At 39.1% G+C, this 26,639-nt stretch overlaps 1 protein-coding gene across 2 annotated transcripts in view; it reads left to right on the forward strand.

The window, feature by feature from the left end:
* Atp9b (ATPase phospholipid transporting 9B (putative)) overlaps window positions 1-26,639 on the forward strand; it is a 199,817-nt gene that overhangs the window by 83,025 nt on the left and 90,153 nt on the right. For both annotated transcript variants that reach the window (XM_050165010.1, XM_050165009.1), the window contains exons 10-11: window positions 2,303-2,378; window positions 12,179-12,255. In XM_050165010.1, the coding sequence (XP_050020967.1) occupies window positions 2,303-2,378; window positions 12,179-12,255 (153 nt within the window). The remainder of the gene's footprint in view (window positions 1-2,302; window positions 2,379-12,178; window positions 12,256-26,639) is intronic.

A 26,639-nucleotide genomic window follows, 5' to 3' on the forward strand; every position in this document is an offset into this window, starting at 1 on the left:
ATAATAAAGATCCTGTGAAAGTTGCTGTTTTAGGGAGAAAGTCTAACAGTCGACACAATGTGAGCTGTTTCTGCCCTGTGCAGACATTGGGGCCATTTACTGCAGCATGTCACTGTCAGATTCAGATCTTTGGGCTCCTATGCTCTTCCAGCAAGTCCCCCACAATCACAGTATGGACAGAAGCTGTTCATTAGTGTAATGTTGTACTGAGGCCGCTTGTTTGTTCCTGGCTGCTCGGCAGCTCAGATCCAAAATAATCACACGGAAACTATATTATTTAAATCACTGCTTGGCCCATTAGTTCTAGCTTCTTATATCTTAATTCATCCCATTTCTATTAATCTGTATATCGCCATGACCCTGTGGCTCACCGAGAAAGGTTCTGTCATCTATCTCCAGCCGGGCTCCATGGCTTCTCTCCTAGCTATGCCTTCTTCCCAGCATTCAGTTTAGTTTTCCTCGCCTAGCTAAGTTCTGCCCGGCTATAGGTCCAAAGCATTTTCTTTAATCATTAATGGTATTTACAGCATACAGAGGGGAATCCCACATCACCTTTCTTTTTCTGTTTAAATAAAAAGGAATGTTTTAAATAAACATTCTTTTATTTTATTTAAACATTTTGTTTAAATAAAAATTACTTAAAACAGTTATCAAGCAAGAATTGCAGTTACAGTATTTATATCTATTTTATCTTTTATCATAACTAAGGAAAACTATAATTATCAATTCTTTAACTCCATCAAAAACTCCAGAAGGATATAATATTACCTAAGTAAACAATAAGTTCATTATAAGCAACTTTCAAAACTCTAGAATTTACAGAAACATCTCACTACCTGAACACTCACCCAAAGTTCTTCTGTACCAGTGGGGCATCCATCTTCAGCCTAAAGACCCATGGTATCCAGCAGACTTTTCCATGAAGCAGGATATCTTAAAGACAGTTCCACCTATATTGGCAGTTCTTTTGTGTCTAGGATTACTTTTTCAGCTTTTACATGGATTTATTCTACCATGTTGGTGAACCAATTTGTTGAAAAGGCTGCTTGTTTGTTTCCCAGCCACCCGACTCAGCCCAAAAATAACCACACAGAAACTATATTAATTAAACCACTGCTTGGCCCATTAGCTCTAGCTTTTTATTTGCTAACTCTTACATCTTAACTTAACTCATCTCCATTAATCTGTGCATCACTACGAGGTCGTGGCCTACCAGCAAAGTTTCAGTGCATCTGTCTCTGGCAATGGCTCCATGGCTTCTCTCTGACTCTGCCTGCTTTCTCCCAGCATTCAGCCTAGTTTTCCTCGCCTAGCTAAGTTCTGCCCTGCTATAAGTCCAAAGCAGTTTTTTTAATTCATTAATAGTATTCACAGCATTCAGAGGAGAAACCCACAGCAGGGTGACATTCTCAGCTTTATATTTTATCTCTGAACATCAGCATGAAACTTGTACATGTAAAACTAAACTGAATGTCTTACTACATATTGTGACCATCAGCATGAAACTTGTACATGTAAAACTAAACTGAATGTCTTACTACATATTGTGACCATCAGCATGAAACTTGTACATGTAAAACTAGACTGTATGTGCTGCTACGTACCATGGATATCAGCATGAAACATGTACATGTAAAACTAAACTGTATATGCTACTACATATCATAGTATTGCTATTTGGGCACATTTGGTGTTCACATGTATATTAGCAACAAACAGCTTGTATTTAAGTTCTGATTAATGAAAAATATCTCACATTGTATTTGAAAAGGGAGCTTCAAGGGGCAACCTCTTCTTCCTGTGTGTGTTATTACTAATAGTCACAGAAGCATTTTTTGCTGTTCATGAGCATATTTATCTTTTAAAGAATAGCCCTTGTCTTTGACAGATATTAGGAGAGGAAATTCTACCATACTTATGAAATTGTTTATTCATGGTTATGTCTGTGCTAATATTAATTTTTAAACTTTCCAGGAAAACTGAATCTCAGATTAGGAAGCGTTGCTTGTACCATGCGTTTAAAAAAATATTTTATCCTATTCTCTACAAATAATCAGCACACCATAAGTGCACCTATAAAATTTTAAAATTATTTATTATAAATGTAAGCACTGAAGTGTTTATGCATAGATCAATCAAATTGTAATTTCAGGTTTTTATATTCCCCTTGAAACTTATATTTGTAGTTAGTTGGGTATAGAAGATGGGTATGCTTCTTTTCTCACACTGCAGATACCTAAAATGTGAATAGAACATTGCTAATTTTCCAGTTTTGTTTTGTTTTGTTTTTCTCCCTGAACAGGAAGACAGTGACCCTCCCATTCATGAAAGTCTCAGTATAGAAAACACATTGTGGGCCAGCACCATTGTTGCATCAGGTAAGGGGGAAGTTTGCATCGATCTCACAGACCGGATGTTAGTGTTGTCCAGGTATTCTAAAACAGCTTTCCTAAACTTCCCTGTGGGATTTAAAGACTGGAAGCTGAGGAACCAGGAGATAGAGTTGGGAGTCTGTGGAGAGGCCTGGGTTACTATTCCCTCATGGCAGAACAAGGCCAGAAGCATGAGTGTGATCTATCCATTGTTGTAGAGCAAGGGCCATTTCTCTATGTTGGGCATGTGTTACTTGATGCTCACCAGTGTGCTTTGATGAGAGCTGGGAGACTATTAATAACTTTTGATGGTTCTTACTCACTTTTTGTCCAGTTGACAAAACCTAGAAGAGACTGATTGGGTAATATAGGAGAGTGAAGGGTTAGATGAAGCCATTCAGGTCAGAAGAGATAGGACTAGCCAGGGCTTTGGAAGCAGGGAAGGTCTGAATGTTGTTTGGGAGAAATTGGAAGACTGTGAAATACTGGTGGTTAAAGAGGAGGTTACTTAAGTTGACAGTTTTGCAAATAAATTTCTGTGGATATGTTGGAAATGCAAAGTTTTACCACCTTGTCAGAAGTAGGTTGATATCAATGATGATGATATTAGGAGGGAATCTCAGAAGTAGTTAATTGACCTTAAGGAAGGTACCAGGCATGAAGCTCGGTGTCAGGGAGCACAGGGAAAAGGATACTAGAGAAGAAAGGAGCCTAGGGACACTAAAGGGCACTTAGCAGTTTTGAATAAGATGTCAGTTCTTCTTCCATAGTGCTGGAATGATGTGATAATGGAACCTGTCAATAGACAGCTTTGTTGGGTAGAAAGGCATGAAGAAAACGGTCCAGTTAATTCTAGCTATACCACAAAAAGTACCATGTCTTATGAAAGTATGTGAGCCAAGAGTCTTACAAACATGGTCTAAGAAAGACTTCGCTGAAGAAGAGGTGTTTAAGATGGATTATCAGGTGTGACCAGGTGTGGTGGACGACAGGACAACTGTGGGAGTGTTCCTGTCAAAAGACAGGTGGGAGAAGGCCTGTGCTTGAAAGAACACAGTGCCCTGAAGAAGGCTGAGGTCCCTGAGCCTGGCCCCAGGTGTGTGTGTGTGTAGACGGGGAGAGGGATATCAGACAGGAAGGCAGTTCTGTGATCCTTTCTTTAAATGGGTCCTGTTTATACCACAGCCCTAGAGAACTACAGATATTCACATTTGGGGCTAAAATATGAACATTTTATTATACTATTTCATATTTTACAAACAAGCATGGAGGCCAATTTTGAGAATCTTGAAAGTTTACTTTTATGAATTGTTTGATGTTTTGATCCCCACATATATTTGTAAAATTGTAGATAGAGAAGCAGAGATATCTCAGAGTGGAATTGCCAGGTCCTCAGTTCTAAAGACCACAGGTTCGGGAGCTTTGAAGTCACTTTAGAAAGGGGCTCAGAGCATCTTTGGAAGCCCTCATCCCCTCTCCGACTTTTACAACCCCTGCAGTCTGATGAGCCCTGTCCCTGTTGAGTGAGGTGATGCCAGTATTGGTTGTGCTCCTTAGAGTGAAGGATACAACAGAATGCCCCTGTGTGTCAGGCCAGAGCTGTACAGCATTCATACCAGACTAGAGTACACGTGTTGTCACTGAGCTCAACATCTGTTTATAAGAGAACATCTGCATTATGGGACATCTAAGCACTCTTGCCCAGAATTTAAATTTTTCTGTCAATAATCATACTTTTTATGGTGTTAAATTGATAGTCATCAAGGGATTAAATATTTCACATTTTGTTCTTTATTTTTGTTTTAAATATGTATTAGACTGTTGACACCAAATCCTAGTATAATATTGATTTGTGGCCTTTCTTCTCAGAGTCAGAAGCAACTTGAGCTTAAGGCTTCTGAGACGTCCTGTAGGATTTCCTGGACATAGTTTTTCTGTTTGACTTACATTTTCAGAATGACCTTGGCGTGCAGTAGCTGCTTCTTTGAATACTTTTGCAACAGACATTAACATAGGCATCATCATATCTGTCACCTCTCAGCCCTTTCATATTTACTGTCCCTTGTAGTACTGGGTTTGATGGGGTTGACTTTAGAGCATCTTAGAGGGTGTTCTAGAGCGTTGGTCTCAACCTTCCTACTGCTGTTATACTTTAACACAGTTCCTCCTATCTTTAAAAACAGGGCCTTAGGAATGGTGCAAATCTAAGACTACCAGAAATAACCTGGGCAGTATCTCTCTGTAAGTGATCACAAGTTTAGAATTCTTTTGACTGAATTTAGGGTGGCACCTTTTCAAAATTAGATTATACTTATATCACTTCCCCCTTCTCACTCTAAACCCTTGCATATATTCCCCTTTCCCTTTCAGATTCATGTCCTTTCTTTAACTGTTGTTGCACATATACACATACGTGTGTGTGTGTGTGTGTGTGTGTGATTTCTAAGAATTAATGCAATTTGTAATTATATCTACTTATTTGTAATTATATCTATTCTTAGTCTGACCATTTGGATACCTAACTGGTGTGCTCTTTCCCGAGGCTGACTTATTTCTTCCACTCTCAGCATTCCTTAATTTCCTGTAGTTCTTTGTCTAGGGTTTAGGCCTTGTGAACCTTCCCAGTACCACGTCTGTTGTTGTGTTATCCTTGTTCATGTTGGTGAAACTTCATGGAACTTTTTTTACGCTGTGCTGTCTTTTCTGTATCTCATGGCCTGGCACATAGTAGTCAAGCATTGTGCCACTGCACTGCACCCCTAACCCCAGAGTAACTCAGAATGGAGTTATTTCTGGCCCTTTTCTCTGTCATAGAGTTTTAAAAGTTTGGGATTAGCAACTCAAGTTACACAAAGCAGTAAGGTGCCAGGTTACCAAAGAGAGCCTACTCCATGCTGCTCTGTGCGTCAGTGTCCCTATTGACTCAGAGAACATTATTCCTTTAGATCACTGGCTCTCAACCTTCCTAATGCTGTGACCGTTTAATACAGTTCCTCATGTTGTAGTGACCCCCAACAAAACTATTTTATTGCTACTTCATAACTATAATTTTGCTCCAGTTTTGATGTGTAATGCAAATATCTGTTTTCTGATGGTCTTTGGTGTCCCCTGTGGAAGGGTTGTTCGACGCCCAGAAAAGGTCAAAACTCACAGGCTGAGAAGCATTGCTTTGAAACGCAAGTCAGGTCCTTACATGGAGTTGCTCTAAACTTAAAAACAAGCCTTCTGAAGCAATATATGATAATGTATGTTCACAGATTGGATTGTCCAGGATCTCTGCCTCTATATATGCTACTTATACAATGATGTAGCATACATGCAGATGGGGCTTCCAAAAGTAGTTGAAGTATTATGAAAAATGCAGAAGCTGAGAATAAATATTTGTAAACATTTATAGGCATTTGGTGTAGTTTACTAATACCAAAAAAAGGAAAAAATAAAGATGTATTTTCTTTTGTTTGACTTCTAATTTATTTTCCTGGTAATTCATTTTTATTATCTAAGTAGCATAGTTATGACAGCAAATTTCCAGAATAAAGTCTGGCTGTTTTCTGTGTGTAGTTTGATATATTCCTATTTGAGCCATACATAGGTTGCTAAGAATTATTATTTGAGTGGAAAAAGACCACAGTCCTGTAGAAAGTCACTCAAATATCAACCAAGAAATATTGTGGTTAATGGTGTTTACAGAATAATAATGCTTAAGTGTAGCATGCTTTCTTTTGGAGCCACTAACCAGCCCCAAATCATGACATGGAGGATTATCATTAATTATGAATACTCAGCCTTATGCTTGTCCCACTAGCTCTTTTAATTTAAATTATTCTGTTTCTCTTCATCTGCATTTTGCCTCAGGGCCTTTAACTTTTTAACTTACTGTCCTACTCCATGTCTGTCTGTCTGACAGCTACCTGCCCGGCTGGCCCCTAGTGACTCTCTTCCTCCTTCTCTTCTTTCTCTGTCTAGCCTAGACTCCTCCTTCTACTTGTTCTATCCGCCTGCCAGCTGTGCCCATTTCCTTGCTGTACAGATTTGTCATTCAACTTTTTATTAGACAAATCAGGTACCTTAAGCAGGCAAACAGCAAATTTTTACATCATTAAACAAATGCAACATAAATAAGTATAACACATCTTTTCATAGTAAAAGTAAATTATTCTTCAACATAAAGTAATGGAATGCATCTTTACATAGTTAAAATAATACTCTACAACATTTCCCTCTTTTGTCTAAATAAGAGTTTTGACTTTAACATAGTAAAACTATATATAATAAGAACAGTTATCAAGTAAGAATTACATTTACAATATTCAGTCCATTTGTATTTGGCAAATTCAGAGAAAATACTTCAATTTTTATCCTCTTTTGGTGAGTCCAAATTTTGGACCTAATTTGCCTTCTTATCATAAGTAAGGAAAACTGTAAGTATAACTATCTAGTGTTCAATACTATCAAAGACCCCAGAAGTATATAATATTAATTACCTAAGCAAACAGGAAGTATGGTGCAAGTGACTCCCAAACCATAGAAATGATAGAATCATATGGCTGTCTTGATGATTGCTCTATAATATTAGAACATTCAGCTTTGGTCTACACACTTAGAGTATTTGACAGACTTTTCCGCGAAAGAAGAATTTTGAAGGACTGTTCTGCCTTGTTTTGGTAAAACTTGGCAGTCCTTTTCCTTTGTGTCCTGTTTGTCTAGTTTGGACAGCATACTATCAGCAGTCAAGACAAGGGCAGTTTCTTTCCCACATTGAAAGCAAACTCTATACAGTGATCTTTGATACCAATCATTGTTATATGAAGTAGATTGGTGCTGGCAGGAACAGAAGTGTCTCACTGTCTCAAAATTTTTCTTGCTTTATTTATGGATGCCTGTAGCCAAGATTTTCAGGAGGTCTCCCTCATGAAACCTGACCTCTGTTAACCTTGAAGGAACCCACAGCCTTCATTTCCTATGGAAACAAAAGCATAACCTCTTCCCTAATCCAGTAAATTTTTAACTTCCATTTTAAAGTTAAGACATGCATAAGGTATCTAAACTGGTTTAATTCAACATTCCTTTTACAATCCAGCAGCTGTCTCTCAGCAACTGTTGTTCACTCATCAGCATTCAAAAAAATTCAAAGTCAATACAGCGCCATATAGGATCCAGACTCCATGTGTATATTTCCCATCTTTATGTGGCTTATTCTTTTTATATTACTTCATTCTCTTTAAAAACTTTATTATTTATATGTACTCTTTTTCAATGTCCTGTCTATACCCATTTTCTTTTCCTGTTTATGTCTATGTGCATCTTTAAGACCTGTCTTTACTGCATGTCTCTAGCCTTTTCTGACTCTATGACCCAAAGCTAAGCAGCTTTGTACTAAGGGTTGGCTTCACCCTACCTCATTCCTGAAAGCTGAACTTTTAGCCCCTTGAGCCTGGCCAAGAGCTGCCTTCAAGTGGGTACCCTGTACTGTGCCAGGTGTTTTTACGTATCTTTTTATTTTTACTTAACATCCTGGCTACTCAAGTGATCACTGTATTCCAGAGCCTCTTAAAGGAGTCATTTCCTTTTTTTTTTTTTTTCAGATTTCTCAGGCCCTTTGTAGAAATTTGAGACCAACATTGAAATGACACATATTATAGGCTCTCTTCTGGGCCACCAACCAGCTCCCTAAAACTGACACAGAGACTTATTATTATGAATGCTCTACCTTATTTATGGTTGTTACGCTCGCCCTTATAACTTAAACTAACCAGTTTCTCCTCATCTACATTTTGACTTGGGGCTTTTTACCTTTCTTTCATTCTGTATGTCCAACTGTGTGGCTGGCCTGCTGGGTCTGGACATCTCTGTCTCCTTTTTCCTTATTCTCTTCTCTTTTTTCTCTTTTAAGACTAGATTCCTCTTCCTACTTATTCTCTGCCTGACAGCCTCACCTGTTGCTCTACTGTCTAGCAATTGGCTGTTCATCTTTTTATTAGACTAATCAGGCTCCTTAGGCAAGCAAACAACACATCTTTCATCATTTAATAAATGCAGCATAAACAAATGTAATACACCTTTACATAGTTAAAGTAACCTAAACATAACATTTTCACATAGTTGAAGTAATATTCCCCAACACTTAAGGACATGAGAAGTAGGGAGCAATTGGCTGCAGCCCAAGAACCAGTATGTAGGTGGACACTCCTGCACACTGCCTATTCACTGCAGTGTTTTGTGTGAACAGAGGAGGTAAACATTAGAATTCTGTCTAGAGCATGGTGTGAGCCTGATAATTTCTAAAGGCCACAATTTGTGTGCTTTTGCCCCAGGTATAAATCTCCTGTGTCTCTTCCTACAACTTTATCCTCCTAGATTCTGTTCCTGTTGCAGATCTCATGTCTCTCTCCCTTTGTTTCTGACCATAGATGCTGATCTTGTGTGTCCTTTTTTGAGTCCCTGCCCTTGGTCTAATGTTGACTTCTCAAGGCCCGGCCTCATGTGTGCTCCAGTCAGTATGTACCTGGTGTCTAAATAACAAGTGATTGTTTCCTTTGTGCTACCCATTTTCCATTCTTGGGCCTTGTGGTAAACCTTCCTTATCAGTGACTATTTGTCAAGACTGGTAGTTAGGTTTTGGTTGGTTACCATGGTCCTGCTGGCTTGTCTTTATATTATTTCCCAGGTTCTGGAAGCCTCAACAATATTTGTCTAACATGTTTTTCACATATACATGGAATGCACACTAACTCTTTCACTTTCTGTCTGAGTTTTTTGAGTAGGCATCTCACTATCTGTTAACTTAAAGCCACTAATCAGTTTGTTGAAACTATATGTAATTTTCCCCAGATCACCTGAAATGATTATCAATTTATAATCATTGGTTGATGAGTAAATTCCACATGCTGTCAACCTCTGGTTAAAAGGTGACAACTGAAAATTTTGTAAAAGTCCAGTCATTTAAAACTAATGAGAGTAGCCAGTTTTATTTGCCTGATTAGATTTTGTATTCATGTGTGTTAAATATTTATATGAAGAATATCTTTTCCCCCAAAAGTTGATGCTGTTAACATCTTTAATTTTCATATAAAAGTTATTTACTTTAAAATATAACTCAACAATTTATTTGGAATTGCTGTTTTATGACATTTAGATATATGGATAGCAGAGAGGCCATAGGATAGCCAAAGCCAACCTCCTCAAATGAAAGTATAACGGATCTGAAATTTGCAGTCATACAGATGGACCACTCAGTGATCTTCAGACTCACTCCAAGAGGCCAGCCCGTGGCCCGGGTTTCTAGTCAATAGTCACTGTGTCATGCTTACACCAACCATGCTTGGGACAGTTAGCATATGAATCTTTACTGTGATTTTCAAGTGACTTCAGTCAATCAAAGATATAGATTGTGAGCAGATGAGTATATTTCAGGGCTAAGTACTCATAAGTCTTAAAATATTTTCTTGCTGCAAACAGCTAAATTTTGGTTCACTTCTAGACATTGTATCACATTGCTGTTAGGGATTTTGTTACATGGTACCTACCTGATAGGAATTTCTTTGTGAGTGGAGTTTAACATGCAAACATACTTACAAATTTACTAAAGTTTCTCAGTTTGGAGCCAGAAAGATAGCTTAATTTTTTACTACAAATATGGATTGAAATTCTTTCACTTACGTGCCCCTCCCTGGAAATCTGAACGCATTCGCAGCTGTCATATTTTGTCTTCTGTTTATCTGCTGCAGTACAGGAGTATGTCATGTCTTATCTTCTCTTATCTTCCTTTCCCATTCTTCTTTTTATGGGATGTACAATGGTCTTAGTGTACACCATTCTATAGATGCAAACTCATTGTCCAAGAGAGCTGAGTGTCTTGTATAGCACTGGACTAATTCAAGCAATTCCAAGTAATTAAAAAGCATGAGGCTCAGAACAATAATGCACTTAAGCTAATTACACTGAGTAGTCATTTTTAGCAACCATCAAATGAGAAAATACAATGAGAGCCTTTAGCTAATGTTAACAGATTACACAACTCTAACATCAGGAATTGTGTTATATATGCCATGTTTCTTGTTAGTCTTGCATTTCTTTGTTTAATTTGAATATTGTAAATTACCCCAGCCTAGAATCTACATTGTTCAGAATCTGCCTTGGCTTTTAGGACAGGGGTGTAAAGCTTGATGGATCATTCTGAAGGCTTCTTTGACACTTGTTTGTTCTGCTGTGTTAAGTTGCATTGTTTTGCAGTTGTGATTATTCAACAATAATGGCAAGTTTACATTTTGAAGAAGTAAAATTGGCACATAGGAAGAAAATCTTTATCAGTTTATATTTAAAATTTAATTTTATTCTTTTAATATTGAAACAATTCTTTGGTATGAACTTTTATATGTGAAAGTTTCTGATAGTATTACTTCATATAGAACTAATATCCTATACACTAAATCCTATAAGTAAATCTTGTGTAGACTATAAGTGGATCATGATACAGAAACAACCCTTGTGCTTCTGGGTGAGCTCCATGCCCCTTGTTGGCCAGTCGCTCCTTTCTAGAGCTTGGCTTCTCTGTGATACACAGCCAGGGCTACAAGCTCTGTAGCTTCTGTGCTGTGTGCTGCTGCTGTGGACCATGTGGCTCTGCCCTTCCTGGCTTGCTGAAGCAGAAGCTCAAGTTATATCATGTGCCATGTGTTGCTGTTAGTGCTCAGATAGAGCCAAAATGATGGAGCCAAATAGTAGCTTGTATTTACTTCATGGGTCCTAACTTATAGTTTGCTAAGTTTCATATGTTAATGCTGCACCTAGGGTTTATATGTGTTGGGAGTGTTGTTCTTTTGAGGTAGGTTCTTGCTGTGTATTCCAGACTGGCCTTGAGCTTACTAGCTTTTTTCCTCTGCCTCTGAAGCAAAACAATTTTTATATAATTGTTAAGAGTTAATTTTGTTTGGATGTTAATTTCAATAATATATGCATATGTATAAATGTCTTTCTACTTTTATTTTGTCAATATCACGAGTTTTAAATTTGAAAGACAATTAGGACATAAATGGTACAAATGTGATGTGGAGATCCATGGTTTTTAGGTTTTGCAGTCTTTGTATGTATGCTCTCAGCATTTTAGCATAGACTACCGTTTTCTTAAGTTTAAAAAATACTACATCTTCTTTCCCTATTAACTTAGAAAACTAAACCTTTATAGATATCCATTAAAGAAATGAGTAGCTTCTAAGTCTGAAATCAAATATTTTAAAATTATATTTCTGGTGGGTTTTTGTTTGTTTGCCTAGTTGATATTGTGTTTCTAAGCACATGCTCGCCCAGGGCTCCACTGAGAAACATCCTGGTCCTCTGATGTCGTCTGATGATGAACATCTGAAACAGCAGCAGACACTTCCTGGTCTGACACACACAGGAGAGTACTCAAGCAGAGGAGCTGGGTCTCCTAGCGCATCATGGTTTTGAGGTCCAGCAGTGTGCTTTTCTGTTAATAGCATAGCCTTTTGATGCCATTTTAACTTGAACTTCTTACTGTTGCTGTAGGCAGTAATGAAAAGCCATGTCCCTTCCATTGTCAGGGAACATGACCATTAATACATTTTTAGTGTTATATACAGGCACATTTGTAATGTTTAACAAATCATTTCACATCTACGTCCTTTTTAAAAGCTAAGGTTAAGTTTCTTGAACTAACCAAATCAGACTGTTGGATAAATGTGTATAAGCTCAAATGGTATCGTATATTTTCTATCACGACAGTTGATTAGAAAGTGTTATCTCTGCTTTCAAGTGTTGCTATAAGGACCACTTTCCTGTTTTTGCAGGTACTGTAATAGGTGTTGTCATTTATACTGGAAAAGAGACTCGAAGTGTAATGAACACATCCAATCCAAAAAATAAGGTAGGCTAGACTAAGGAGTGCCTGCTTTCATCAACTTGCTTTTCCTTTCAGTAAGAAAGTCTATGTGGTCCCGAACAGCTCATTTATGCAGCTTAATATTTAATATGAAAATTAGACTCAGTTGCTGGTGGTGGTAATGAGTCCCTGTGTTTGTGTGCATTCTCATCAAACGTCCTCTGCCTCATCCTAGTTTGATGTGCCTTATATTGGACAGTTAATTCTTGGTTTCTCATTTCAAGTTTAGTTTGTAGTTTGTGTTCTTTATCTTGATGGTTTATTTTTAAAATACTCTATTAATCTTTAATATTATTTCTCTTGATAATATTAGTTGTTATATCTGGGTTGTTTGTTTCATTTCAGAAGCATATTGAAAACCTAAGGACTCCCGGTCACACTCCTAAAATTATCACTTATGCAACCAATATATAAGTTAAATCATGACTAAAATCAGTATGAATTCTAATATTTACTGTGTGGCTGATTCATTGTTCACAATGAACTCAGTGTGTTCAATAGTACAGTTGAATGAGAAACTCCTTCTTACTGTTCAGTTTATGTTTATTTGAAATATATATAACATATGTATTTAAATAAAACTAACAGTTCTCACTTATCCTTGCCTTATTCTGTAGGTTTGTAATAGTGAAAGTTGTTTTTTGCTAGAAAATTTTCTACTAAGCAGTAGAAATGAAATACACCCTTAAAAATATGTGTACATGTCTGATATGATATAATCCGCTTCTTCAGTTCAGAACTATTTTTAAAATAGTCCTTCAAAAACATGGAAACAAACCAAATGTAGTGCCTTATGTCTTTAAGTCCACTATTTAGGAAGTTGAGGCAGGTGGAAGATCCTAAGTTTAAAGCCATCCTGGGCTGCATAGTGGGTTTTATAATAAAGACCCTGTCTCAAAACCAAATCAACACAAACAAAACAGGAAAACATCATCAGCCCCAGTGCATGGCCCATCTCCACTACAGCAGATTTACCCCTGTGCATGCTGATGTCAGTGGGGCCTGCCAGAGAATCTCTCCCAGCACTACTGATCAGTTATGAGTCTCCAAGTGTTTGTGTGTGACTCTAAAGATGATAGATAGATAGATAGATAGATAGATAGATAGATAGATAGATAGGAAGGAAAGGAGGAAAGAGACAGTAGTAACCCAATAGATACATGAATGATGAAAGTTTGTATATATGATAGAATTTGCCAAGTGTTCAGTGTCAGTTTCACCAGATTAAAATTCAATGATATTGTGTGTATGCACATGTATGTGTATGTATATACTACTGCTCCCTTTAGGTTTATTAGCAATTCTATTCTGGCTATCAAATATACCTTAGTCACTACTTCATCAATAGAACTAAAGTTGTGTTAAGTTTATTTAGTATTTCAATTCAGTAAGCTAGTTATAGGATGATACTCATGTTATACATGTTTTCAAACCTGTTCTGTTTCCTCACAAGAACAGGTAGAGTACTCCAATGCATATGCAACTTCAAGAGCTTTTTTGTGTTTTTACTTTTGAGTGTATGGGGATGTTGAAAAGAAATTTAATTTTAAACAGTAAGTTTAACATCTTAAAAGCTACCTTTTAATCAAAGTTTTAAATTCCACCTTATTCTTCAGCTGAACTTACATTCTATTGTTTTTTTATTGTCTACAATTTATCAACTTTATTATCTACATATTTCATGGCTCTTTGTGATTCAGATAAGTTATGGTCATGGTTAAGGATTCTGTCACTTGAGGTTTGTCAGCTGAGGAAGAATCTAGGTTTTGCCATGGACCAGGTTCGAAACTTTTAGTAAATGGCTTAATTCTGCATCTTAATTTTCACATTTGTAAAATAGAGATGGTGCCCACATGTGGTTGTGAGTTATCCTCTGCACGTATTATTGTTAATAAAGAACTTGATTTCTAACAAGTGCTCAGTAGATACTGCATTGCTATTATTGTTGTTATTGTTATTAGGGTCTTGCTGTGTAGCTTTGGCTGGCCTGGAACTTGCTATGTAGACCAGACTGGACTTAAACCCAGGGGGATCAGCTGCTCATCTAGAGTGCTGGGTTAAAGGTGTGCATCACCACACTCAGCCATGTTCCATTTCCTAATGCTGTTCTGTGACATGAAATATTTTCAGTCTCAGTCCTCATTTCCAATTTAAAAATACTTGCTGATTGATATGTAGACATCATATGTGGAACTAAAGAGAGGGCCCGGTTCAATTCCCAGCTCCTACAATCACTGTAACTCCAATCCCAGGGCATCTGATACCCGTTCTGGCCTCTTTGGGTACAGTAGTTTACCTCGAACTGAAGTTAAAGATGGTTATCAGCTACCATGTGGATGCTGGGAAACAAACCCGAGTCCTCTGAAAGAACATCAGGTGTTTTCAACCAGTGATGTGAGCCTTCTCTGCAGCACCTTTGAAATCTTGTTTCCTTGGTGTTAGGATATTACTAGAGTGTTCCAGGGTCCCATCAGAACCTTTGCATGCTGCTATAAAGGTGTTCTTCAGCCAGTCCCACCCTGGGCCTTCTTTGGTACTCAGGTCTCTCCCCTTTTAGCCACACTCATGGCAGTGACGGTTGAGGTCTACAGAACACTTAGTACACTGTGGATAGTTTTTAGAATCTCTTTTTAAAATCATTTATCTTAAAACTTTTAAGATTTTCTAAAATCTAATCCTAAAATCATTTTGTAAATGATTTTATGTTTTTCCCCAAAATTTGTCCCTTCTGTGCACCTACTTCTACCTCTGCTATTTCACTGACATCTGCACCTTCATGTCTGAGTTTGCATATCCACACAGTGGGTCCCTAAAGAAGGTCACATGCCAATGGGGATGACTGCTGGGGACCTTGAGTGCTCAGGAGGGCTTTCTCTCTGCAACTGAGTCTACGTACAGTGAGGCTTCTCTAGGGAGTATTTCTCAGGATTCATATTCAAATACCTATTTGTAAATTGGGAGTTAAGCCAAGAGAGGAATAAATTAGATGTGTTTCTATATGCAGTAAAGTCTTTGCAAGTGCTCAGTACTAGTTTTATAAGAGTAAAATTCCAGAAAGGACTTGAGCCAGGCTACAGTGTACAAAACAGCTAGGATTTCTTCAGGGAAATTACTGGGTTTGATGTATGTTAAATGAAAAAGAACATGTGACATTTGACTGTAATTACAGAACAGAAGACAAACGAATGTTTGCTGTGTGCATGAGATTTTCTGAAAGCTTTATTGTTGCTACAAATGTTCCTCATCCCACTGGTCCCCCTGGACTGGGTTTTCTCCACCCACCTGTTCCTGAAGCTACTTATAAAATAACCACTTTGAGGCTTAATATTTATTATATACTCTTCGGCCTATTAGCTTAGGCTTCTTATTAACTCTTACATCTTAAATTAACTTATTTCTATTATTTTTTATTTTACCACAAGACTTGTAACACCATAGTGTGCAAGTGTTCTGTACTCAAGTCAAGCAGGATAATCCTCACAGGCATGCTCAAAGGCCCATCTCTTCTAGATTCTGTGAAATTGGCAATGAACTCATAATCATTGTCACAAACAACAGTTTGTAATGTGCTCTGTGAGTCTAGCAGAAATTTAATGCATGCCTGTGGCTCTAGCCGAGACATAGTGCATACCCTCCAGTGCACACCCACTGTACCCACAAAGGTCATCACTTGTGACCTCCCTAAGAACTATCTTGTACTCAGACCTCCCACTATCAATCCCCAAAGTCATATTAGCCTGCCAGGCTCTCTGTTCTTGGTGATGCTATTCTAGTAGATCTCTTCTGTGCCAAGAAGGGCACCAGCTCCCACCAGTCCTCTTTCTCCTTGAATTCAAGTCAGAGTGTCAACTTTCCCAGTTAGGCTGGTATATCTGCAAACCTAGCAGGTAGACATTGATTTTCACCCAGTTTTCTTGATAATTTCATAAATCTATTTTTAAACTTGCTATTTACCTCAGTTAATAACTCCAGTATCTTTGGCAAATTTCCCTTTTCTCTTTGTTTCGTCACCTTGTTTTTTGTTTGTTTTCTTTCTAGTAGTTTAAAAATAAAAAGCTAGCCCTGTAGCCTGGTGTGACTTATGCCAATAGGGAAAGTAACCTCATTACTGTAAAGTACAGGCGGGACCTAAGACACCCCAGTTCCTTTTTTTTCTCTCTCTAAGATTATAGATAGCTGGCATTTAAACCTTTATGCATTTTCTTGTTGTTAAAATATAGATAAAATATGCCTAGCTTCTGACCTGACATGCATCTTCTGTAGCATGTGATGTATGTCATTGCTTCTGCTTTACTGTGCTGTCGAGCGCAGCCCCGCAGTTGGTAGTGCCAGCAACATGGTTGGCTGCTTGCACCAACCCTATCCCCATGTGGGACCTGGAAATACAAACTCTTGGGTGAGACTTCCTAAATCAGAAACAAAGGGCTTCTGCTTCCTGTGGTGCCGGTGCACACTAGAGGTTACCTCTGCTCTGGTGTCTGTTCCAGAAAGGTCCTGTGTCAGTCAGTACATCTGTAAGTAGAGCAACTCTGACTACTAGAATGCCGATGTTTTTTTAGATTCCTTCTTACTCTCAGAACTGGGAACAGAGCTCTATGCTTATTTCAGGGGTCACTGGAGTTCAAGAGCACAACATTATCATCCAGACAGAGATAGAGCTCTCTACTTTTTCTAGGTGGAGGAAAACTTGCCCTAATCATAGGGCTTAGTCCGGAAAGTGACTCTACTCATATTTGGAAGTTATAAAACTTGGAACAAATAAAAAGTTTTTATTACTAAGCAACTTCACAATGAAATTTGGTGAAAGTTTAAATTACAAGGACTACAACTTGAGTAATGGACTACTTTATAAGATGTAGCCTTAGATGTATTTAATAAAATGATACTTGATTACATTTAAGAGGGAAAAATTCTTAGAGAAGGTTAAGGAAAATCAATCGTGACAGGTTGCCATTTTCATGCCGTTCATAATAATAAGTTGCTGAGAGCAAGAGCATCAAGGATGAAATGATAATACAAATTGCTTCAAGCAGTTATTGTAATCCCTCGGGCATATTGATTTGTGTTTCTAATAAAAAGATGCTTTCAGATGTCCCATTGACAGAGAGACAGGTGACATGTGCCATTATGGGAATTGGAGCTGCCTCTCGTTATCTGGATTGTTGCGAAGGCATTTTCAGACAATAGAACAAAATAGAGTCAGCTGCAGTTATGTTCCCAGTTGAAATACCAAGACAGTTTTGGAAAATGGATTTTTTATTTTAAGAAGGACCATTTATTAATATTTTAAGAGTCCTCTTGATCTATAGTAAAACATTACATTAGAATAGCTTGCTTTTGTCTTCCTGCAGTTGTCTGCCATCGTAGAACCCCTTTGTTTTTCTAACAGCTGCTTTCCTGAGTAGTAAATTCTTCAATTTAATGTGTGCTGCTCTACTTCAGCAATTGCCGTATGGGGAGAACCTAGTGTTGCGGCCGGTCTCATGGATAGAGACCCGGATGCCTTCTTCACAACTGTTTACTGATATTAATAAACCATAGTGTTTCCAAGCCTCACCAGGAAAATGTGAACCATCATCAAGCCAACCATGAGGCCCTCTAGTAGGCAAGAAACACCTGTGCTTGGACTGTACTGGCACCCAGGTTACCAGTATATGCCCTGTGCACTGTGGCATCACAGCCACACACAGCATTGCTTGCATTGTGAGCATACACTTACAACTTCATGAAAACAGGGAAAAAGCAATCCTGATGGTAGCTGAGACCTGCTCTGCAAGCACATAGAAACATCTGAAGTACAAATGCCATTGTCTCTGGATTTCTTTAAATATGAATGTGACTATAAAGCGAAAATGTCCTGCATAGGAGTATGTTATATTTAAGTAAATATAACATTTAAGCTTACTTCTACATAACATTCTGAGTAAGAAGTGCTTGCTGTATGTATGTCTGTTTTAAGTAAGAATATATTTGGTATTGTTTCCTCATGCTTAAGAAAAATTATCTTTAATTTAAATTTGTAGCAGAGAATTTTACTTTAAGCAGGTAGGCAATTTCATTATTATATTCATCTATTGGACTACTTGATTCCTTACCCTGAGGCCCTGAAAACTGTTAGGAGCTTGTGATAATACTTATTTTTCCCATTTCTGGTGAAAGTAACTTTTTCTTCTCCCAGATCATTCTGATACATTTCTGATGACATGGTCTGAAAGTAAGGCAGGGCAATACTCAGACGTGATTGTGGAGTGTGGTGCAGTGGGCAGGAGAGGGAACCTGTTGTCAGAGAGGAAGAGTGGAGGTGAGCCCTTTCTTTTACTCACATTCTCAGAGAAATGCATGATGCCACCTCTCTCAGGCCAGAAGATTTCTGTGAGCAACTGATGCTGACCTGGACCGGTTTCTGTGCCCACCCTACCCTGTCCCCTACTTCCCATTATTATGTAAATGGAAGTCTTCTAATAGCCATCACCTGTAATCAATGGGTCACACACATGCTGTAGGTTCAGAAGCAGACTTCTCTGGACTTAATTTGGAGCTAGCAGTCAATTAAAAAGGAGGGCCCTCTGACTATCATGGTTCCCTGCCAAAGTCCACTGGGGTGGAGTGGGGTTCTGTTGAGCATGTACTCTGCCTGACTTCTGTTGCCTCTCTCATTCACTCTAGGGATTGGGGAAAGACCCCCTTCTATGGCATGGAGTCAGGCTCTGTCCAGGGGTGTCTGACCCTGCCAGTCAGCCTATAAGGGAATAGACAGCCTTTCCACTGGGTCCAGGAGCCTGCAGCTCATTGTGCAGAGAACCCTTGATATATTTTCACATAAGGTTTGTTCCCTCCTGAAACTGTTCAGATGCTTATCATTGCTCTGATAGCAAACAGTAACCTCTTTGCTATTCTTCTCTCCATCCACCCCTCCTCTCCTCATTCTCACTGCCTTTCTTGGGGGGGTCTTTGTTTGTCTAAGCTTGAGTGCCATTTAGACACACACTTGTGTAGACCTGCGATTATTCTGCCCCCTCGACCAGTTTCTTGGCTTGGGTTATCCAGTCATCCTGGTGTTTCTGGCACTCTGCACAAGCTAGCTGCTCAGTAAATGCTGGTTGAAGGTCAATCCGCCTGGGACAATTATTTAGTTATTTATCCCTGCCCTCTGTAAGGTTTAAATGTTATGGGAGCAGAACTGTGCCATGTGCATTCTTATATCCCATGCTCATCACACAGCTGATAGATGCTGGACAGCTGAACAAAGTTAAAATAAATAAAAATGGCTCTTGCATACCTGTTAATAATAGTTGCAGAGATGGTGACCACATCTTCTATAAACTAGAAATGTCATGCATGCTTGTAGAAGCACTCTGCTAGTAGAGAGAATGGTATAGGGTACATAGACAATGAGCACTTGCTGTTGGGTACCAGGCTCTGCCTGTGTTTTCCTGTGCAAACTCTGGTTTGCTCTTATTTGAGGAATTATGTAATCTGTTACTTTATTGGATTTCTGCTTGTTTTCTCTTTCCTTTGGCCTGTGGGAACCTTTGAAGCAGGTTCTGTCTTATCACTATAAGAGCACCACCCTGAATATGCTTTGTTCTTCCACTAAAGATGTGTCTGGCTCCTCTTGTATCTTCTTTCTTAGCTCTGTGATCACCCCACATTCCTTTCATCAAAGAGTGGCATTTAGAAATTAAGTTCTGGGAGTGGGGCATGGTCATTGCTATTGAGCTATGGTGTGTCAGGCCCTTAGAGCAGACAGAAAGAAGGAGGGGTCAGGTATGTAGATGGATGTGCAGATGAGTTAATGGATGGTTAAGTTAGTAGATGGGTGTGCATGCATGTATTAAATTCTATTTCTTATTTATGTATACTGAATCAGACATACTTCCAGTTCTGGCGCAGGTCTACAGGGTTTGTTTAGTTTCCTCTCTGTACAGTCATTTTCTTCCCTTACACTGGGAAACTGCTGATATCTGTAATGTTCTTATATATGTAGTCCCTTTACTATCACTAGCCTATATCTCTGTATATTTGAGTTCTGCTGTCTTGTACCAGTTCACCTTGCTTATTTTCTTTCCTTTACTAACCATTATATAATGGTTTCATTGCATAAATCAATGAAAGGTATGTTTAAAAAGGCTAATGGTGAATATATAATAGTATTTGTTTTTTTAAGGAATATATATGCAAATGACACACCATAGGATAGCATCCATCTTCCCATAGACAACCATGCTCAGATTTTGTTACTCAAAGCTCCCACCACCACCACCAAGCTACTGTCAAGTTGTCACCTAGGGGAAGGAACGACTAGCAAGTGTGTCACCTAACCTCTCATTTAGCAGGTCTGTTGTATTTTTCTTGGTAGAGAACTAGAAGCAACATTGCCTTTAGTGAGAGGCTAATTCAAAGAGTGTTTTTGTCTCCTGCCTCTTTTCCTGTATTTTGCACATTGTAAATAGAATGACAGCGTACACTGTAAATAGTCTGAGGAGTGACTTATGATCGCATCAAGTATGCACATTCTTTTAAACTGTCTTCTGACTTAAGTAACCTTAGTATTAATGGACAGACTTAAGGGTCTAGGTCTAGAACTCAAACTTAGTGTTTAAGCCACATAACCAGATTCCTGCTAACTTTGCCATTGATGCTGACATGAAGTATATTTTTTTGCATTGCAGTAATGTTGATGGCTCACATTAACGGTGTCACGTCGTCATAAACTGCACTGTGGGCACATTTCCCTCATCCCCAATAAAGACAAGCACAAACATAGCATAGCTCCAGAGAGTTCATTAACCTGTGAGAATGAGCAAGTTGTATATGACACAATTTAGAGAGAGATTTGTTTTGTTTTGGTTGAATATTTAGTCATTCAAGCAACAATTTTCTTAACTTAAAGTCAATAATTTGTTTTGTTATTACAATTACAAAAATTGTTTCATAGCCTTAAGATATAGACATGGTCTGAATTACACAATGTAGAGAATAGAATCTTCATAATGGATCAATTTAATACGCTTTTATTTCCAAACAATATAAAGAAAAATGACTACTCTGAGTTTAGTCTCGGCCTCAGATGATGCATTTTCCTCTTGTGTGAGTGGAGGCAGATCATGGGATTTACCTCTTCCTCCCAGCGGGCTGAGCACAAAGCCTGCACGGGGTTGGTATCACCAGGTAGTGATGCTGAAAGAAGGCTGGACTCGTCTCCTAGCTCTGTTTAACAGTAGTCCCAGCTCTTCTGAGAAACATTCCTGGATAACAAATGATAACAATCTAGAGGTGATTTATTACCTTATTTACTAAAACAAACAAGTGAGCCAGGCATGGAGGTGTATACCTTTAGTTCTAGCATTCTGGAAACTGATCTCTATGGGCTGCATATTTAGACCCTATCTAAAATCAAAGCAAAACAATATTTCTTGAACATTAATTTTAATTATCTGTTATTTGTGCTATTTGTATAATTTGATTTATATGCTAGGTTGTAACTTCCCATTCTATTTTGCTCTGTTGTCTTGGTTTTTATTGTTTTTGTGATGCTGCCCAAGTATTCACCCACCGTTGGCCCTCTTCCTCTTTCCTCCATCAGTTTCATTTTAAAACTGATTTTACATTAAAGAAAAGGACCCAATTCTGAACCGATAATGTAACATAGAATCCCCATTCTTCCAAAAAGTCGTGCCTTTGTGTACTTTAGGAGCAAATAAAGAGTAGCTAACTCTTCCTCCTTAAGAGGAAAATAAGCTACTCATAGAGTATATAGAAACATGTGTCATTTTCTTAATGCTGCAGAGTCATGTTTCAAAGCATAATGGACTACTCTTTGGCCTTACCTCTGTCATTTTTGAAGGTGGAAATTTTTGGTGGCCCTTGGTCTGTTTGCTTCTCATTACTGTTGATCTGAGTTATAGGTGAGTTCTAGTTGTTGCATATGGGTCAAACCATCACTGCTGTTACTAGTTGATATAAAGCTGTTTATTTTCTGCATATAATTTTCAGTGTCACTTTATTGTATAGAAATTGCAATGAGCCTTGTTTCCTACTAAATGGAATATAAATTGCCAGTCTTTTTATGCAGTCTTCCCTCCTGAGGCCCAAGGTTCTTTTAGGATGGGTACAGAGGGAGCACAGTACTGGATCCCTGTTGTTCAATAAGAGTTCTCTCAACCTCTGATACCTTTTATTGAGCCTTCATGACATGTGAATGAGATTAGTGTGAAACATTCTGCATACTTCTCATGTCAGAAATGCTCAGAATCATAATCAGAAGCTGCAAAGGAACCTGGGGTTTCAAGCATTAGTATAAAGAAACCACAGAGTTTGGTGCTGCGCTACTGAGCTTCTCAATAGATTTTTAAAAAATCTCAACTGTTGTCTTGAATGCTGAGGTGTGTGTATTTGTCTGTGTGTGCATATATATACATGTGCACACATTCTGAGATAGACATGAGTTTCATGTAGCCTACACTGACTTCCAAATACTTAATCTTAGCCTAAGCAGGCCAAACTCTTGTTTTTTTTTTTTTTTTTTCCTCCCTAGCACTAGTATTTTAAGCACAGAGAAGTTTGATTTTGAGGGATTGAATACTGTTGAGATCCAAGAAATAATTCTTTAGGGGAATTACAGCAGAGTTTAGCGATTAAGTGATGGGACATAGGAGCACAAATGTCCCCATGTAACCTCCATAAGTGGGGGAGCTAATTTGAGAGACAGGTCCTGAGGATGGGTGGAGGCTCCTTTCTTTTGCAAGGCTCCTAGGGCTGAGGTGTGTAAACCATATAGTAGCCATGTCTGCCTGTGTCTCCGCATGGTGGGCATCCCCGTGGGAGTGCCCCAATTCTTTCAAGCCAACCTTAGTTGGCTGTCTAAGCCCAGGGAACACCCCACATGCTGCAAGAACCATCCATGCAAGCAAGAGTGCCATAAGCTTCTGCTCCCCAGGAAGGAGCAGACTGGAGAGGAAAGCCCCAACATATATGGCACTGTGGCTGTGATGAAATGGTAAAGCTGAGCCCATGCCTGTGGCAGGACTGTAGACCAAGAGTGGTTGTCACATGATCATCAAAGACGGCCTTTTTATTACATGCCACAGGATTCCCCTCACCACCTCCTGGAACTTAGATGTAGGCTAAAGAAGCAGTCATAAAGGTCTGAGGTGATAAAAATAGCTAATTTTAATGAGTTTGCTTGGAATTTTTGGAAATATCTAAACTAAACATCTAAGTCTATCTTAGAAAATAGTATCTACTGACTTAAACTCCCCAACCTTTGGCTTGAGATAGAGAATTCCAGAACCATTAAAAATGATTCTGAATTTCCTCACTGAGGGTAGGGAGCTGGGGCTGTTGAAATCTTGGAATAGGTACTTTCTGTGGAGGTCATGCTGGGCCAAGGATAATCATGTCAGGAAACCCTCAGAAGCACACACTGCAACAGAAGGCAAACTGGTGAGTTGAACACAGATAAATTTCAGGAGTGTCAATTCCCAAGCATTATATCCTGCAGTCTGATGGGAGCTTGACTTTCATTGGCTAAATGAACGTGGAGCTTGCCGTTTGGAGCACTCCAGTGACCTTAGGTCAACAGGACTTTGAGGCTGCAAAGACAGAAGTTACATATTGGGAGATGCTCGAGGGGGCAAGAGGTGATTGTTCTGAGGCTTCGGGTCAAGAAAGTACTATTTGGATTTACCCAAAAGATAAGGTGGCCATGTTGATAGGGAATGACAATAACAGGGAAGAGGTGGAAGAACCAAGACAAAGAAGGTAGCTCAAAGGAGCGTATGAGAGATGACTGAAGGGAAGATGCAGGGGAGCATGTGTGCATGTCCCTCAAGTGGAGAGTGCGCTTGCTCAGTGTCATGGGTGAGAACACCTGAGACTTTTGTAAAATCTCAGCAATTTGGAGGAGACTGGGAGAGGAAGCTGGCAGCAGATGTCTGAGAAGACTGACCATGGTGCTGAGTGCTGACAAAGGCTTATCTTGTATTTGTAGTGGGGCCTTCTCTAGCCACGCCTTACTATTCAGATGTAGTGGCAATGATGTGGAGTTGAGACTTTGCTGTAAGGGAATGTGAGAAGCTGGTTAAAATGCACTAAGGTCCAGGAACAGATCCTGGCATGTTCAGCAGCTTGGGGTCAGGCACAGTACTTGCAGACCTCCTGGGAAAGTGGCCCTTCAGTGATCCTGGGACTAGAGGCACTTATCTGGTATGGCATCCTCTGGGAATTGGGACTACTTGGTACTCAGGTGACAGGGTTTTACAAAAGATAGGAGAGTATAGGCTGAAAAATGAAGGCAAACATCAGACCCCCATGAGGTGTGGCAGAGCTCATTGGTAAGCAGAGGAAGGGTTGAAAATCCCTTTGACTAGCAAGTAAAGGGGCTAGTAGAAAATTCACCAACATTCCTAGATAGAGGAGTATTCTGTTCAGATTGTGGAAACTTGAAAAACAGATGCTAAAGCTAAAATGACTGTCAGGAACATAGTACTCTTGATGGACTTCTTCGTGAGTCGTATGCAGTCGACAAAAAAAATATCTTGTGTGGAAATCCACACCCATCTGAGAAGCAAAAAGAAAATGGGTACAATTAAAGTAATGTAAAGTGAATACTGGAAATAGAAGGAGAAGGAAGTGCAGTGAGAGAAATTCTTGTAGTAGTCTGAAAACTTTCTGAAATTATGACAAACAGCAAACAGGAGTCTCAGAAAACTACATCCAGGGTACCATGTCCACATAGCAGAAAACTAGAAAGAATCTTGAAGGAAGCTAGAAGGTAAAGGCCCTGGCTGAAGGGGCAGGAATGTTTTCCATCAGAGCATGCTCTGAGAGGTGATGTAGGACGTAAGACCCAGCTGCTGCCCCAGAAGTAGAAGTAATGCACAAGGAGAGCAGAGCGTGAGGAGCTTGTCACCGAGGGAAACGGATGGAGTGAGTGTAAGGGAGGACAGGCGGGACAGCACAGGTGGGCGCTGGACAGCAGAGCAGGTTTGCAGGGCTAGGGATGAACCCCAGGGCCTGTGCATGGTATGAATGTGTTCATCCACTGAGCTAAGCTCTCATTCCATACCCAAAAAGTTACATGTATATATTTGAGGGTGGCAGGGACACTAGGAAAAAGGCTCACTTGGTAAAGTTCCGTCTCCAGAAGCAATGTGGGAAACTGCATGTGTTGTGATCCCAGCCCTGAGGAGGCAGAGAATAGCAGGATCTCTGGGAGTTCCCAGGCGTAGTCTAATAGGTGAACCCCAGGACCCTGACTCAGAAAGCCAAATAGAAGACAGCTCTGGAGGAAGGACAATTGAGGTTGGCCTCCAAAAGTAGTATGTACAAGACACCAAAAGATCTGAATTTTTTAATGTTTTCTCTAAATGTATATGCACTAGCTATGTGCCTGGTACCCATAGAGGTCACCATGTGGGTTCTGGGAATCAAACCAAGGTCCCTTGCAAGAGTGGCCAGTGCCCTTGACCACTGAGCCATCTCACTAACCCCAGGATCTATATTTTAAAGCTCCATAGGAGTAAAATATTTATAATTTGTTAAGTTTATTAACATCTTATTAACAGAAATTCTTTCAGCCTGTCTTCTCCCAATGCATCTCTCCTGGTGCTCTTATTTTATCTACCATCTTGAAGCTGTCATGGCGTCACTGAACTTATTTCTTAGCTAAATATTTTAGTCCTCTAAGCTTTACTGTCATCTCCACTGTGACATCATCTGCAGCTTGGGCATTGTGATAACTGACATTGTACAGTTTGTTGTCATAGGACAACATAGAGCTGTTCTGTGTAAAGCATCAGATTCTGTGAAGGTATCTAACATAACCTGATAGTTCATAAATTATTTTGTCAGCCTTGTAATTTCTCATTTCAGAACTACTGTTTACTTCGCAGCTGTGAGGACACTAAATCTAGGTTTGCCCTTATATAGTATCCTCTAAGCTTCCACTACACATCACGTGACCAACACTCTTGTGCTGTTATGATGCATCTATGCTACACTAGAAAACGTCTGGCTGACACTTGAATTTTGCTGATAAGAAAAAGCAATATATCTTGGCTTATTTTTTTGTTTTGTTTTTCACTGATTTAATACAGATGTGCAAAAATATTTTAAATACACTTAAAACAATCATCAGATGTAGGGCTGTAGAGAATCAGTCTGCTATCTTTTCCCAAGGTGACTACCATCCTTCTGTCTAAAATGCTAGTTATTTTGGCTTCTTTTTAAGGTTTTTTATTTATTTATTTATATTTTAAATTACCGCCTCCTCCCCATTTCCCATTTCCCTCCCCCTCCTCCCACACATCTCTCCCCCCCATTTCCCATTTCCCTCCCCCTCCTCCCACACATCTCTCCCTCCCCCC

Source organism: Alexandromys fortis, unplaced genomic scaffold, assembly GCF_014885135.2.
Source record: "Alexandromys fortis isolate MF-2015 unplaced genomic scaffold, M_Fortis_MF-2015_v1.1 scaffold_160, whole genome shotgun sequence".
Taxonomy (NCBI): domain Eukaryota; kingdom Metazoa; phylum Chordata; class Mammalia; order Rodentia; family Cricetidae; genus Alexandromys; species Alexandromys fortis.